This window comes from Pezoporus wallicus, unplaced genomic scaffold, assembly GCF_028554395.1.
Source record: "Pezoporus wallicus isolate ANWC-B61680 ecotype Strahan unplaced genomic scaffold, APGP_CSIRO_Pwel_v1 contig_3952, whole genome shotgun sequence".
Lineage (NCBI taxonomy): Eukaryota > Metazoa > Chordata > Aves > Psittaciformes > Psittacidae > Pezoporus > Pezoporus wallicus.
In genome coordinates this window covers 12224244-12238940 of record NW_026635034.1, presented here as the reverse complement: position 1 = coordinate 12238940, position 14697 = coordinate 12224244, and the positions used below count along the sequence as shown (strand labels likewise).

The window sequence follows — 14697 nt, the reverse complement described above, 5'->3', positions numbered from 1 at the left end:
GGCACAACAGCATAAATCAGAGCGTTAATCTTGCACAATTCCTCTTGCATTTATGATCCAAATATTCTTCCTGGGTCTTGAAAGCTACTGATGTATCTTTATGCCTGTTTATAAAATGTATCTAAAATCTGAACTGTAAAACAGTAAGAACAAAAGAAATACTGTGCATACATATGAAACAAATATGAACGTTTTGTGAGGGGGAGGTAAACATACGGTGATCCATCAGCCACTTTCTGAAAATTATGATGTTACACTTCTTTTACAATTAGGATATTTAAATAGAAGTGGTCCTCTCAGATCACGTCATCACCTTGTTCCTTAGATTATACAAAATGTATGGATTACTAGTTGTATTTTTACTGCTAGTTAACGCACCATTTCTCAGTCATCTCTCCCATTCTATTAAGATTTCTCAGATACTTATCCCCATTCCTCACTTTGGACAACTCTATCTGAAAATATGGTAAAACTTAACAGAATGGACCATTTATGCTTTCCTCCTTGCCTTTGTTTCTATTTATTTAAACTGTCCAGGGAAATAAGATACAAAGTTTGAAAAGCGTGTGAGATAAGGATTTTAAACATTTTAAGTGGTTTAAACCTGGTTTAATAGGTCATATGCATGGCATTTACACAGAATGAGTAGTTAGTTTGCGTTGCACTGCTCTATCAATGTTTTCCTACACAAACTGATGGTGAAGCTTAAGTTTCACATCTGAGGCATTGCAACTTGTCTAAGACATTGCAGAATCTGTAACAGCTGAATGGATTGAACCTGTACCATTTATACCTTTTTTCTTTAGTTTTCTTTCTCCAGTTTACATAGTAAATAGAGTGCAGGCTTTTGCCTACAAGACTGAGATCCATCAGGCTTTATTTAATAATAATGCAGCTGTCACTGTGTTCATGAGTACAGCAGGCTAAACAATCCTGGCTGAATAGAATCCTGCTTAGTGGTACTGCTCAGCTTAAACTTGCCAGCCCACTGGCTGGAGACAAAAGCTTTAATGCTCCTTTGAGTGAGACAGGAGCCATGTAAATGTGTGCTTTAAGTACAGTGTGTTTCTTTACACCTGCACTGTCTCCAGCTTAACAGGACCGGTGAGGCTAGAGAGCAACTTGGGCTCTGTGTCAGTTTCTATCTAATTAAAGGAGTTTTAATGCTCACAAAAAGAAAAGCTACTCCCTTCCCTGCAATCGGATCACATTCTTGAAGGAAGAGACCACTTCTTATGTCTGAAGCTGTTAGAAAAAAGAATTTCACTGATGGTATTAAAAGTGCTTTGAGAGCACACAATGAAAGGTGCTCTGGATAGACAGGCAAGCCATTATCTTTTCCTTTACACCATGGGAGCAAGAGGTCACATTTCCATTTGCTCTGAAAGCTTTTATTTCAGCTGGCTCTACTGTCTTTGTTTTCTTTTATACCCTGAAAAATATATACACAGGGTTTCTTTTGGCACATTCTGGTTTCCAATTGCTGCATAACAATCTTCAACAGCAAAGAACAAACTCTTATTCTAACAGGGAGTTGAACTGAGAAGCTTTCTATAAAAGAGAAGATGTGTGTAGTACAGCGCATCTTGCCAGCTATATGATTAAAGCTGACAAGCTGCAAATCAATATATTATACGTGACTGAAGTTCAAGTCAAAGTCAATTTTGTGAAGGTGCCTCTATCCATAAAAGTCCATCAGAAATACTTCATGAACCGCAATGGGTAAAACGCAGGCACTAATGATAGTGTGGTAGAAGATAAATCTCACTGCAGGAGAAAGGTTTAAGTCTTTTTGGGGTTTGTTTTTGGGTGTTTTTGGGTGTTTTTTTGTTCTCTGAAGGTTGAGATGGGTCTTATAAACAAAACTATATATTTTTGCTCCTATATATTTAATAAATATTTGATTTATGAAAATATATATATTTAATTTTTTAAGATATATCTATTATATATAAAAAACTATATATTTTTGTATCAGACAACTTGAGTAAGAAGGGACTTCCATACAGAAAAGATTCTGGTCAACCACAGACAAAAGTTTCAGCTTCAATATATTCCACCTCAGCCATCTCCCCATGTAGTGTGTTTTTGAATTAAATTACAAATTCACTAGGGACACAAGCCACATCTTACCATATCTGTATTTAGCTCTAAGCAAACTACCAGATCTCAGCAAGCAGGAATTCTTGGCATAAAATTCTAACTATTGACAGTAACTGCAGAAACAGCCATCACTGGATGCTCTAGCACACCTTTCTTTTTCTCCAAGACCAGATTTTCCTCAGTAAACAAAAGGTGAATCAGAGCACTGCTAAGCTCTGCTCAGTTCCACAAATTCAAACCAGACATTATCTGCTTTATGAGCTGCACGAGCTTAGTCATCTGAAGTAATTTACCAACAATTTCTAGCTACCATACAGCTGTCTAGTGTGTCAGGGAGGGCCCTGTTGCGGCACAGATACTGTCACGGAGGAGGAAACACTACTCAAAATTCTCCATTCTGGACTGAGGTTTTTCTTTCTGCCTGTGCATTATGCATGTTGCAACAGCAGAATGATTTTCAGCAGCAGTGTCTGCAGGGACTGTGCCAGGTGAACTTGTGCCTAGCTCTTTACTGGTACCTGCAGCCATCAGTTGAAACAGTGGCTTGGCTTGCCTTCTTCCTCTTGAGCTCCCTATGGCCAGCAGCACTGTAAAACATGGAGAAAATCAATGGCTCTGGAAAGCAGAATGCCCTTTTTGAACCTGCAGAGGTAAAGGGAACTGTGCTGAACACAGCCTATAAAAAGAATCAGAATATGCACATTTCATAGAACCACAAAGTGCTTTGGGCTGGAAGCTCATCCAGTTCAAATCCCTGCCATGGGCAGGGACACTTTCCACTACAGCAGGTTGCTCCAAGCCTCATCCAGCCTGGCCTTGAACACGGCCAGGGATGGGGCAGCCACAGCTTCCCTTAGCATTGTGTGCCAGGGCCACACCACCCAAAAACCCAAACAAACCCAAACCAAAACTCAACCAAACCAACATTTAAAAACATGTAAGTATTGCTTAGTACTTTTCACAAGTATCCTCTGGAGTCCTTTGAGTGTCAGCACTCATGATATATTAAATGCTAACAACTGCTCTGTTGTTTAAAGTTTAATAAACTTCGCTTTCTTTTGGCAGATTTGCAGCTTGATGCGAGGTGGAATAGCAGAGAGGGGAGGGGTAAGAGTAGGACATCGTATTATTGAGATCAATGGACAAAGTGTTGTTGCTACTGCTCATGAGAAGATAGTACAAGCACTGTCTAATTCAGTGGGAGAGGTAAGAAAACAATCAAATACATCATCAAGGATGTTTCATTTGAAATGTGTCTAACATAGTATTAAAACCACCACCTCAGTAAATCGGAGCTGAGCACTAATAACAAACAGTTAACATTTTTTGAACAATTAGATACATACTCACTACAATTTTTCCACTCATTTTCAAGAGTTCCTGGCACGATTCTGACCCTTCAATCAGCTCTTTGAATTCAACCAATTAAGGGAAGAAATCATTCAACAATGTTAGCTATTTCATGTTAGCTATGAAAATGTCTCTTGGCTTATCATTATAACATGCCATAGAAATAAATCAATATTCAAAGGACTGAGAGAGTCAAGGTTCAAATTTTTATATCGCTTAATCATTTAATTTCCACTGAACGTCTCCAACTTACCTTGGGAATAAGACATCGCTCTCCAGTGTTTTTAGAGAAATCAGCAATGAGTGAACAAGATCCTGCAGTTTATATGAATCCCTACTGAAGGGCTGTAACCAGAGTAAGGTATAACAATAGAAAGCAAAGACAGCAAATCAGCTTGTTAGAACCAGAAAACTTTGACCTAGAAATGTTGGTAACATTCACAGCTATAGAAACCAGGACAATAAATGTACTTACACCCCAGGGAGAGTAAGACTGGCCCTTATGGATTATTTTAAACTAGTAACAATTCTGTTAATGTCTGTGTAACTCAATTGACAGATTCACATGAAGACTATGCCAGCTGCCATGTTCAGGCTTCTAACTGGGCAAGAGACACCCCTATACATCTAGCGTGGGACTCCTGCAGCAAAGTAACTAAATGATTCCATCAAAGTTGAAGAGAATTTTGTATTTTGTATGAACGGAAGGCTTTGAAGCTGACCTGAGGACTCCGAAACAAGGACCAGACAGGTGTCTCTGCCTTTTCTCTCCTTCCTTTTTATTTCTTTGCCAAAAAGTGATGAGAAGGATGGTCCAGGACAGTAATCACTGACAGAAACCTTTGTAAAGCATTTAAGTATTTTGCAACATCTTCTAAACATTTTTCTCATGAAAAAAACATATTTATTTGTAACCTTTATGTGGAGTGATGTATGTATGTATGTCTGTCTTGTTTGATAACACGGTGAATGTGACTACTTGATGAATGAGACCACAGGAAACGGTAAAGAGAAGCAATTAGAGAGAGTGATGGCTGCCTCAAGTAACTAGAAATCCCAGTCCCAGAAAGTGATGGCTTTGCAGAATTTTAAAGCTGGTGCCGAATAGATGGTATTTCAGTGGGGAGGAATGTCTGCAGTTAAAACTTTTAGACTCTAATGTAAAGAAAACCACTGTAGTACTTGGTATTGTTATGACAAGTGTAACCTGTTTGGCAAGGTGTGAACATAAACATGTAACAAGTGTTTCATATGCTAAATAAAGAATAATTGCCACAAGATTAAAATCAAAATATTTATTTAGATACATATTTATTTTTAATGCTTGTGATTTTTATGGTTTAACAGAGTTATTTCATGGATAACTTATTGCACAGGTTGTGTAATGTATGTGCTGGGCTGGGCTTTTTTTTCTTTAAGTTTTGCATATTACCTTCTTGATTCTATTAGCTCCAAATGGGAAAGCCATGCTTACCTATTTCTGTCTTTTATACAGCATTCGTATTCCTAAGGCAATGTGTTCTGAATGTAAATTGTTTTGACAAATAACCTAGCACCATCAGCAGTATTAGAATGTGTATAGATAAAAAAAAATAGTAGTAAAGTTGTATTCCTTCTCACATAAATGTTAATTGGTGTAACTTTTCATCTAGGTTTTTTTTCTTGGCCAAGGCCTTGAAGAAAATACACTGTGACTTAAGAAGCCTTACCATGCAGTAACTAAAGAACTTTAGATGACTGTACTTCAAGGAGTAGTGTGTTGCATGCAACTGACCTTAGGAAAGAATTAACCTACTATCACTAATAAATCTGAAATAATAAAGGAAGCTTGCTTATTTTGTTTGTTGTGTAAGTTTACGTAATGAAAAAATCCAAGTAAAAGACCATTTAATTCTTCATCTAAGTGCAGTTGCAAAGGTCATTTTTTAAAAAAGGAATTAATCTCACCAATTAGGAATTTGTGTGTCATTAGTAACTTGAGTAGATGCTTTCAAGTAGCATACCTTGTTGCCACTGGATGTCACTGTAACTTCACATCAATACAGAAGCATGCTATAATTAAAATACATTAAAATGGATGATTCTGTAAAACTTAAACTACCCATCTTCAGCTACATTCCTTTGTGACCTTTTCACAGGATGTCTGCCCAGCTCAGAGTGACACAAATGAAACCAGTGTATGATTTAACCTCAAATGGAAACTAACGCTACTGACAACCACTGCTGCAAAAAAAAATAAACCCTTGAAACGTCAACCTGTGGTAGGTTCTTTAAGAGAACCTTTTATTTAAGGTCTTTCCAATTTCCTCTGAGAGAGCCAGGACGAAGCTTGCACTGGAAGACATTTTTGGCAGACCTGTGTTTGTGCTGGTAATCAAATTAGCATCAATGATAATTACTTTTGGGTTATTTTTTAAGATAAATGTTAAATAAATCATAAAGGCAGCAGAACCACAAGGACGTTTTAGGAATACAATTGTCAAGACTGCTACTTGGAGATTGGAGTCAGTTCTTTTTGAACTAGTGTTCAAGGCTCTGCTAGATAAAAATTCATCTCAGTTCCTATCAGCATTCGTAAGAAGTCTGTGAAATAGGCTTTTTGGAAATCCAGAAAGTTCAGAGACTTCTTCCCTAATGCATCTTTTGGTCACAATTTGCAGAGCTGACTTCAATGTCAGTTTTCAATAGCATACACTACTCCTTTAATGAACTCATGAGCAATCAAAACAGAGTAAAATAAACCACACTGCAGCCACCACTGCAATTTAAAAAGGCAATGGGGGGGGGGGGGGAGAGGGAGCGTCAGGAGGGGGAGTTTAATAGGACAGACTAGTTAGCTTGGCATGAAAGACACTGGGAAAATGGGTTAGAAGCAGCACTGTACGTGTGTGTGCATCACCTTTATGTTTCTATCCAAATCAGTTGTTGAGAAAGCAAAGTCCGGAAACACTTTTTATTTAAAACACTGATCATAGTTAAAACACTTTGAGGTACATTAAATAAATACAACTTTTAAGTTGTACAGCCCGTCTCTGGCACTTTCGCAATGATTTTCAAGAAATGCTAGGCAGCATTAGTAGCATTTCTGTAAGTACAGTGAAATAAACATGTTTCTGGTTGGGAAAACGTTTGTTGAGATCTGACTACCAAATCAGTTAAAATTTGCAAAAATGAGAGCTGAAATTTACATTCAGAAAAACAGGCGTTCTCCTCCTGCTCTGTGAAACAAATGGAATTCCGAAAGAAGACACTTTTTCCTTTTTAAGTCATTCACTACTTGTATTTCTCCCAGTCCTGGTTTCTTCCATAATTCTCTTTGCTGGAATCACATACCTGTGAATATTATCAAAGAATGGTCTCCCGGCAAACTCCAATTAAACTGTGAGGCCTGTCCCGCTGCAAATGGCGAGCGATATGGGACCTACGTGAGAATGCAGCTGGGGAGCTCAGAGCGCCACAGCTCTGAAGATGAATTTCTTCTTGAAGTCTGTTTCTAGAGGTATTCACATTCTGCTGGGAACTTGCCATTACCTGTTTAAAAGGACAGGAATCGAGAAGTTAAAAATGGGGAAACAGGGTAAGAAATGTTTTCATTTAAAAGGTTCAGTCCCTGAGTATTAATTCGAGTTATCTAATAACGGAACATCCACAGAGAAGTTCATGCAGCCATCTGGAGAGCCTCTCACTCTCAGTATGAGATAGACTTGTTCCTCACAGTCAGTTAGGGCTGAGTACTGGCTACCAGAAGCACAGTCAGGCTTGAAAGGCATCAGTCATCATAGCTATGCCTGAGTATTGAATCAACAATGGTACAAACAAGTACTTTCTTCTCTCTACACAAAAAGGAAACCTGTGGAAAAGGTGGCAGCTCTGCCTTCTAACTGACAAATACAAGTTTGGTGCAAATTAAATTCATCTCTCTTTGAAGAGATGCTAGCTTTGCAAAGGGTGGAAGGTGACTAAAACATGCAAGCTTGGTAAACACACATTCTGGTGTTCATAGAACTGTCAACCTACTTCACAAATCTGGTATTTTACCAAAAATTCTGTGGCTTCTTAAGTAGATTGCTGGGATGCCCTGGACTTTCACTAGTTAATAATGGGTTTTGTATCAAAAAAAAACCCCACAACCTACTAAAATCTTTTCTTTAATGCAACAGAACGGTATGTCTCCCTGGACCTAAGAAATCCACACAGGATAAAATCTGGGCCATTGGTTTCTGGTTTTATGATCTATATAAACACTCACATTTTTTACATTGTTTTGTTTTGGGAGAAAAGGTTTTTTTCATTTGAAGAAAACAGTTTTCAGCTTTCTAACCTTGCTGATTTAATGACTTACACATTTTGTTAAGCAATAAAACTGTTAAAATTTAATTCCATACTAACACTATTAAGTATGTTTTGCTGCTCTTCTACCCATGTGACTACAGAGGTTACAGATACGGTGGTACTTCTTTGTTCTATGTCACAGGTAGCAAAACCCCATCTTTCAGCAAGCTTTACTGAATGCTGTATGGTTCCTGCTACAGATCAAACTATCTCACATGCTGTTTAATTGTTATTACACCTTATTTTAGTACTTGGCCAGTTTCGCTCATTTGGGGATCAGCAGCCTAATACCATAGATATGACGCTATCTCAGAAGAGGGGGAACTGCCCCCAAGCACTTATCCTTATTGCCTGTACAGCTCTGAAAACCCTACAGGTACACTGAACACGGTTAGTGCCAAGAGCATTCTGCTTTTCAAATCTGCCAACAGAACAAGGAACATCATTTCCATAGCTATCTATAGGAGATTCATTGAAACCTGCAAAAAAGATATATGCATTAGATAATACAAGTTCCTGCACAACTACTAATTCCCTTGTCTTATAGGATTTCTTCCAGGCCTTGTGTCTGTTTTATTCTCATTCAAGGTGAGAAGATGCATTATTCCTCCACTTGGAACAGCAAAATTTCTCAATTTTTTCTTAAGACTAGCAAGAGTCATTACCATTCTTCTAGCCTGGAGTATAGGTAACTGCACTGTTCTGTATCTCTGCCATTCTTTTCAGCTAATAGCTTATGCTCTGCAAATACATTTGCCTGAAAAAATAACAGAGCCAAGTCAGTTCTATGTATCTCTCTGTGTATATTCACCAATTCATATATGGAACAATCACAGGTGCAGAAAGATGTTAGCAACAGGAGGGAATGATTATCAATGTGTAAATCAGTTCCCTACAGATCTCCTAGGATATTGCTGGGTCCAGCTGAAGAATTTAAAATGCATTTATGAGCACTTCAGCGTAAAATGCACTGCTGCCCAATAAATGTAAACAATTCCTTCCTGTAAAAGAAGGAATTGTCTGAACTAGTTAAAACTGTGAAAATATTTAAATACAGTATTTGGCTAGCACAGTTGAACAAATCTTTAAACATACACGGCCTACCTGGTCTATAATATTGGCACTGAAGATGGCTTCTTCCATGTGTCTTTCATCGGATTTTATCACGGATCGTATGCTATTCACTACATGACGTACTTCTGGGGGGAGATTACAGTTTGAATGTTCCAAAAATTTTGCCACTAAAATTTTTGTGTCTTTGTAAGTCTTAAGGTCCACTAAAGAGTACGGTCGCTCTTTGGGAACTTTGTGCAAAGCCTTTGGCTTCAGGTGTAGATCAAGCTTCCTTGCATCCCTTTGTTTTCCAGTTGGCAGGAAACTGCTCAAAGAATGCTGACAAGCAGAGGCAGCCATATGAGAACCAGAAACAGGAACTAAGAAAGGGGGGGAAGAATATCTTTAAAATAACAGTTAAAAAAAAAAAAAAAGAAAAAAAAAGGCAAAACACACACTGTCACAGAAGTTCTTGCTTTGTCATAAAACGTGTTTTGTCTGGAGAATAACACAATCTATACTATTAAGGAAACACTGCAAAATGTGTCATTTTAGCCAGGGGTCAAGAGAAATGCTTTCCCATGGGAAAGAAGGCCTGCATTTAGGATGAGAGGCTGGGTAATAACAGCACTTCATAAACCACAGCCATTTTTTGTTACCTCTGCTTTCAGGGACATCAGCTGACATTAATGGTAAGGGAAATGCCAGCTACCCAGTGTTAACATCTATAACTTGTAATGTTTTGGCACACAAACCCCACCCCTTCGTCGCCCCAACTTTAAAGGTAACGCTCTGCTTATTTCTAGGCCTCAAAAATTGTAAGCAGCAAATATATAAGAGAGATTAGTAGAAAATACAGAGAGCATAAAAATTCTAAACTAAAGCAGAGGACTTCATTTGCAGCATTTATTTTCACTCAAAGGCAGGTTCCATTGGCACTGTACATCATACACACGCTGTAAGTGATTTTTCTGCTCCAGATTTTCCAGAGCTGCTTTATCAGAAAGACTTTTTTTTATTATTTTTTAAATTATTTTTTAAATTATTTAAATTATTTTTAAAATTATTTTTAAAATAAAAGAAGGAAACCATATAATCCTGCTGTACAGAACTGATCCTCACCTGTTTCTAATGTAGCTGGAGATAATCTTGCATCTTGACACCGGCTACATATAGGAGTCCAGGCACAATTATCACCTTTAACCAGAGAAAGAAAGAGAGAGAGAGCAAAAGAGAGAGCGCACAATCAGGCCCTGCTATCCTACGCCCAAAGCAAAAAAACCCAACCCCAAAGGAGAATCTTTCAGTATCTCCTTTACAGAATGGAACTACTCTGAAGAAATACTATTTTCAAGATGTCCATTCATAAAGAGATGTTATTATACACAGAAAAGTCCTGTAAGCTGTTAAATGAATACAAAGATATCGTTTCTGCTTGATGATTTCCCCTCTCTCACACAACTATCCAATCCTCAATACTTCAGGCTTCTAAAGTCTGAAGCTATGGAAGGCTTCATGCAAGAGGCAGACTTCAGACTTTCCTGTATTTCCTTGGCACTTTATATTAGAAAATGGGAAAACCAAGAAGAATGAATCTCCCTACACAACCACATTTTATTCAGTAGTTCTATCTCCTTTCTTTTATAGATACTCATTCCTAGCAGGACAAATGCTATACACAACTGACTAAAGTAATGGTCAGGTGTCCACTGTGGTTACCAATGATCCAATCAATAGCAAGTGGTTACAGAGCACCTACAAATAGCTCTGGACACAGGTGCCTTCTGGGATGCCAGCACACGGCTCACTGACCATGAGATCACCGTAATTACCGCTGCAGTCTCTTGGATTTCAAGCTTGTGACAGTCAAGATGGAATAAACCTTCACATTTATGCGAAGGCTGTTGGCATCTGTTTCTGAAACCGTTTTCAAACTGTTTTGAAAGTCTAGGTAGCTTAGATGAGATTTTCTTCCGTATCTTCAGAGTAAGTTCATAATGAAAAGCTGGTACAATCCTCTCTGGTAGATTGGATAATTAAATGAAGGTAAAGAAACGTAAGGTGCCACAAACAGAAAATCTGTAAGATATTAATGGAGACAGCTTCTATTCTGTCTTTAATTTGCTTTATTATGCTGAAGTATTGCAACACATGAATCATGGCATGCTTATTATGAGGAGACACTTCAGAGATTCTGTCTTCCCACCCATTTATTATACTGCTTATCTTACTGCTGGCACAGTCAAAACTATACCACTGTACTACCAGACATTATCTCAAATTATCTGGAACACATGACACTACAGTAATTGCTCAGGCACTTAACTGATATAGCCAAACAGCCTATCATATTTGATTGCTAATTAAGTTTATTGTCACAAGCATCAGGGCTAGAAGTTTGTTTTGTCCTCCTTTGCCAAGATAAACGTTACAGGGAAAAGACAGGAAAACATGCAAATCTACAGTATGTCTCTTACCTGAGTTATCAGGGTTAATGACACATAGTTACAGCTCTATCTTTCATATGGTCAGTCTATTTGACCAGTTGTTCTACTCCAAGATGACTTTAAAAAGTAAGTGTATGTTACACGTTACTAAAAAGTAACAAAACCAAACCCCCAAAAAAACCAAAACCCCAAGCCCCCCAAAACGCCAACCAAATAAAGTAACGCCAATGAACTCCAAAGGCTTTTTCTTCTGTGTTGATGGAGCTCAGTTGGTTCCCTTTATCTCTGCCTATTGCCCAACCCTGGGGATGTATTTTAAAATTCTGCAGTGAACACCAACAGCCAGTTTTGAGAAATCCAGATCAAATGACTTTTTTAAAGTTACAAGGACTGTAAAAAACTTCATCTGTGAGCCACGGCTTCAGGGCTGCTACATGTGATCAGAATTGTGCTGCTTCTCACCAATGTGTGCCTTCCAAATAAAGTGCAACAAAAAGGAGAGGAAGGGGAAGTGATGTGGAGTTGTGAAAACCTTCACCAAGTAAAATTTTACGAGCTGTAGTTAACAAACATGCAAATGAAAACAACATGCACCTCTAGACTCAACTGCTTCTGCTAAGGATTTCATTTTAGAGTCTTCTGTGGGGAGCAAAAGAATGACAAACTAGATAAGCACAAACACATTCCCTCCAAGTTACTCCTTCTCTTGCTCCCCCTCTGCTTTGTGTAGATCAGTAACTCTAGAACCATCCCTACTCCTTTATTAAAATCTTTGCTAAGACCAGTTCCATCTTGGTAGTGTTCAAACTGTATCCCTCAAATCATGCAGGGCTAAGAGCTTGGAAATTAACCAAAATAATTCCCATAATGCCACTTCTGAAGAAAAGATGATGGATGTATTTAGGACAGGTTAAAAATGAAGGCAGAGCATCTGTTCTGCCAGGTGTCCCAGCAGTCAGCTTAACACGTAGATACGGCTGCCTACAGCAATCTCTCAAACACTACTGAGAGCATACGGAACACAACACCGAAAACTTGCAGATTGGGATCTAGGAGAGAGAGGCCTGTTCTTATCTTTGGCACAGCAGAAAGGATTCAGAAATTCCTACTTAGTGTCTGCATGACAGCTTCATAGCACAGTCTACCCTAGCAGAGTAAATTTCCTAAAATAAATGCAGACTTCTAGATTGAAGATTCACTTTTCCTGGACAGGATGTGCCAGATTTCTAAGGATGAAAGACATGCAATCATTAAGCTAAGTATGAGAGCTCTGAAATTTACAGAAATAATAATGATGCAAAAAGTGTAATAGAGCAAACACTCCCTCTTCCTAAATGAAATCAGCATTTTGTCTACTTTAGAGCTAGTCATGTGATTCTTCCTCTAAAGCCCTTAGAAAGGAAAGCCCAGCGAATGCATCTGGAATAGCAGAGTCTATGACATCTCACAAAGTTTGTAAACTTTTTTTTCTAAAGCCACTTTTCCAGGTCACCAATATGAAATCTCTCATAACTGCTTACATCCTTTTGTAACACCTGCACCTTTCAAATGGTGTAGACAGTTCTATGTCCCTCTGATTGAGCCATTCTCTACTACATCAAACTTGTCTTCTCCACTAAGAAGCAGATTTTTACAAAGGTAACATTGTTCAGCTAACAGTGTTCCCTCTTGCCTTCCCTACTTGCCTCAAAGGAGATTCAAAAGATGCCTGTCCACAACAGCCAAAAGCTTTCATTCTCATTTATCATTTTGTCATGGGCTTCATCTTTCATTTCTTTGTAATTAAAAGTTTTTGTGGTACACTCCAACTCACCACCACACAGTCACACTCTGCCTGCCTCTGACTTGTGCCAATACCATCAGTGGTACTGTCACCTTCAGGAAACACAACCTGCTGTACTACTAGCGTTTCCTGAACAGACCCCAGTTACTATTCAACTTCTTAATTTACTTTCTCAACATAACAGTAAATTTTCAAAAGACGCCTGGAACTAAAGCCATCGCACATAAGCCGACCCTCACTGGAACACTTTGTGTAATTTCCAGGAGCACCAATTGCTACATAAATCACACACCATTCATTTGTTTCATGCTCCACCAGCCCTGAGGTACTACACCTACCTTCTGTACAAGATGAACACGATACAGGGTCACTAGTTGATCGGACTATATTTGAACTTCGGCAATTTGTAACACGACGCTGCTGGACTGTACTCTCATTGCCACTCACGTATGATGAAGTATTTGTGGGCCCAAAACAGGGAGAAGTCTGGGAAGGGACAGGAGGCTGGCTAACGTCTGCACAGCAGATTTGCTTTTGCTTCAAAGGTGGTGTGGCATTGCTCTCTTGAGCAGAATTCTGCAGTTCTGACAGGCTGAAATTCTCTGAGGAACAGTCCAAGGACCTGACGCAGGCACAGTTCTTTTCCAGTCCTTGAGACCTGTCAGTAGAGGCTTGGCTGTGGGAACTGTCATCCTCATCAGGAAAACCCTCTGAGTGAGTTCTGTGGAACCTGCAGTGGGTGCTGCAGCTCTGGTCCGTTAGCCCTTTGGGGGCTGTAGAGCAGGGAGAAAGATCTGCAGAACAGAGAGACCCCTGAACTTCCAGTGAACAAAGATCTTCAGAGGAGTAGCTACGGTCTGGGATATCAACAGTCTCAGAGGCCATAAAAGAGGTGCTCTCGACAGAAACTGCAAAACAAGCAGAGAAAAATAAAGACTTCTTGCCCCTCTTCTCTCCTCCCCCCTCCTCCTCCCCCACTTAAAATTTAGACTTCCATACGTGGATGTGAAATCCACACCTATGTATGATTTTAAGGAACTAGCTTCTGTAGAGACACAGCAGCAATTGCTAACAGCAGCGCTTAAAAACCAGTCACCTTCAGTGCCACACTCCATTGCAGCTGTCAGACAGCAGGGCCTTCTAAAAATATAAATTACTATTTAGCAGGAGTTAAAGGTGGCCACGGGTGGCCCTGGAAACTAAAATCCTACTTCACAGAACAGATTCCCTGTGTGTGTAGGAAGAGAAGCTCCTCACTAATCTGTTAGGCTATCAGTCTCATTCTGGATGCTAGGTGAGAGAGGACTGTTTCTGTTTCTTGGACCACTCTGTCGTCACCTCTCTGCCCATAAGCGCTCTAACTGAGAACACCTCCCAGACTATTCATCAATACAACACAAATGGGATACGGAAAAAGTATTTAATGGAAGTTTTACTAAAATACTTATTTCATACAAACTGCTTAACATCTCAGGATCCACTGAGGCTGTAACGTTTCAAAAGCCCTCCATAGCAGCAGACACGGTAAGGAGGCCCATTCTAGTAACTTACTGTGCTGCTACTCATCTACTTGCATTCACAACATCTACACTTTAGTCAGCAAGCTTCTTATTCAGGCTTCTGGAAGCT

At 39.1% G+C, this 14697-nt stretch overlaps 2 protein-coding genes across 6 annotated transcripts in view; one reads left to right on the top strand and one right to left on the bottom strand.

Moving 5' to 3' along the window:
* Positions 1-5550, top strand: part of APBA2 (amyloid beta precursor protein binding family A member 2) — an 87583-nt gene extending 82033 nt beyond the window's left edge. For all 4 annotated transcript variants that reach the window (XM_057398967.1, XM_057398953.1, XM_057398958.1 and 1 more), the window contains 2 exons: positions 3169-3309; positions 4013-5550. In XM_057398967.1, the coding sequence (XP_057254950.1) occupies positions 3169-3309; positions 4013-4084 (213 nt within the window). In that variant the 3' untranslated portion in view covers positions 4085-5550. The remainder of the gene's footprint in view (positions 1-3168; positions 3310-4012) is intronic.
* Positions 4734-14697, bottom strand: part of ENTREP2 (endosomal transmembrane epsin interactor 2) — a 109262-nt gene continuing 99298 nt past the window's right edge. For both annotated transcript variants that reach the window (XM_057398981.1, XM_057398989.1), the window contains 4 exons: positions 13407-13976; positions 9961-10035; positions 8890-9218; positions 4734-6984 (listed from right to left, as the gene is read on the bottom strand). In XM_057398981.1, coding sequence (XP_057254964.1) covers positions 6799-6984; positions 8890-9218; positions 9961-10035; positions 13407-13976 — 1160 coding nt within the window. In that variant the 3' untranslated portion in view covers positions 4734-6798. The remainder of the gene's footprint in view (positions 6985-8889; positions 9219-9960; positions 10036-13406; positions 13977-14697) is intronic.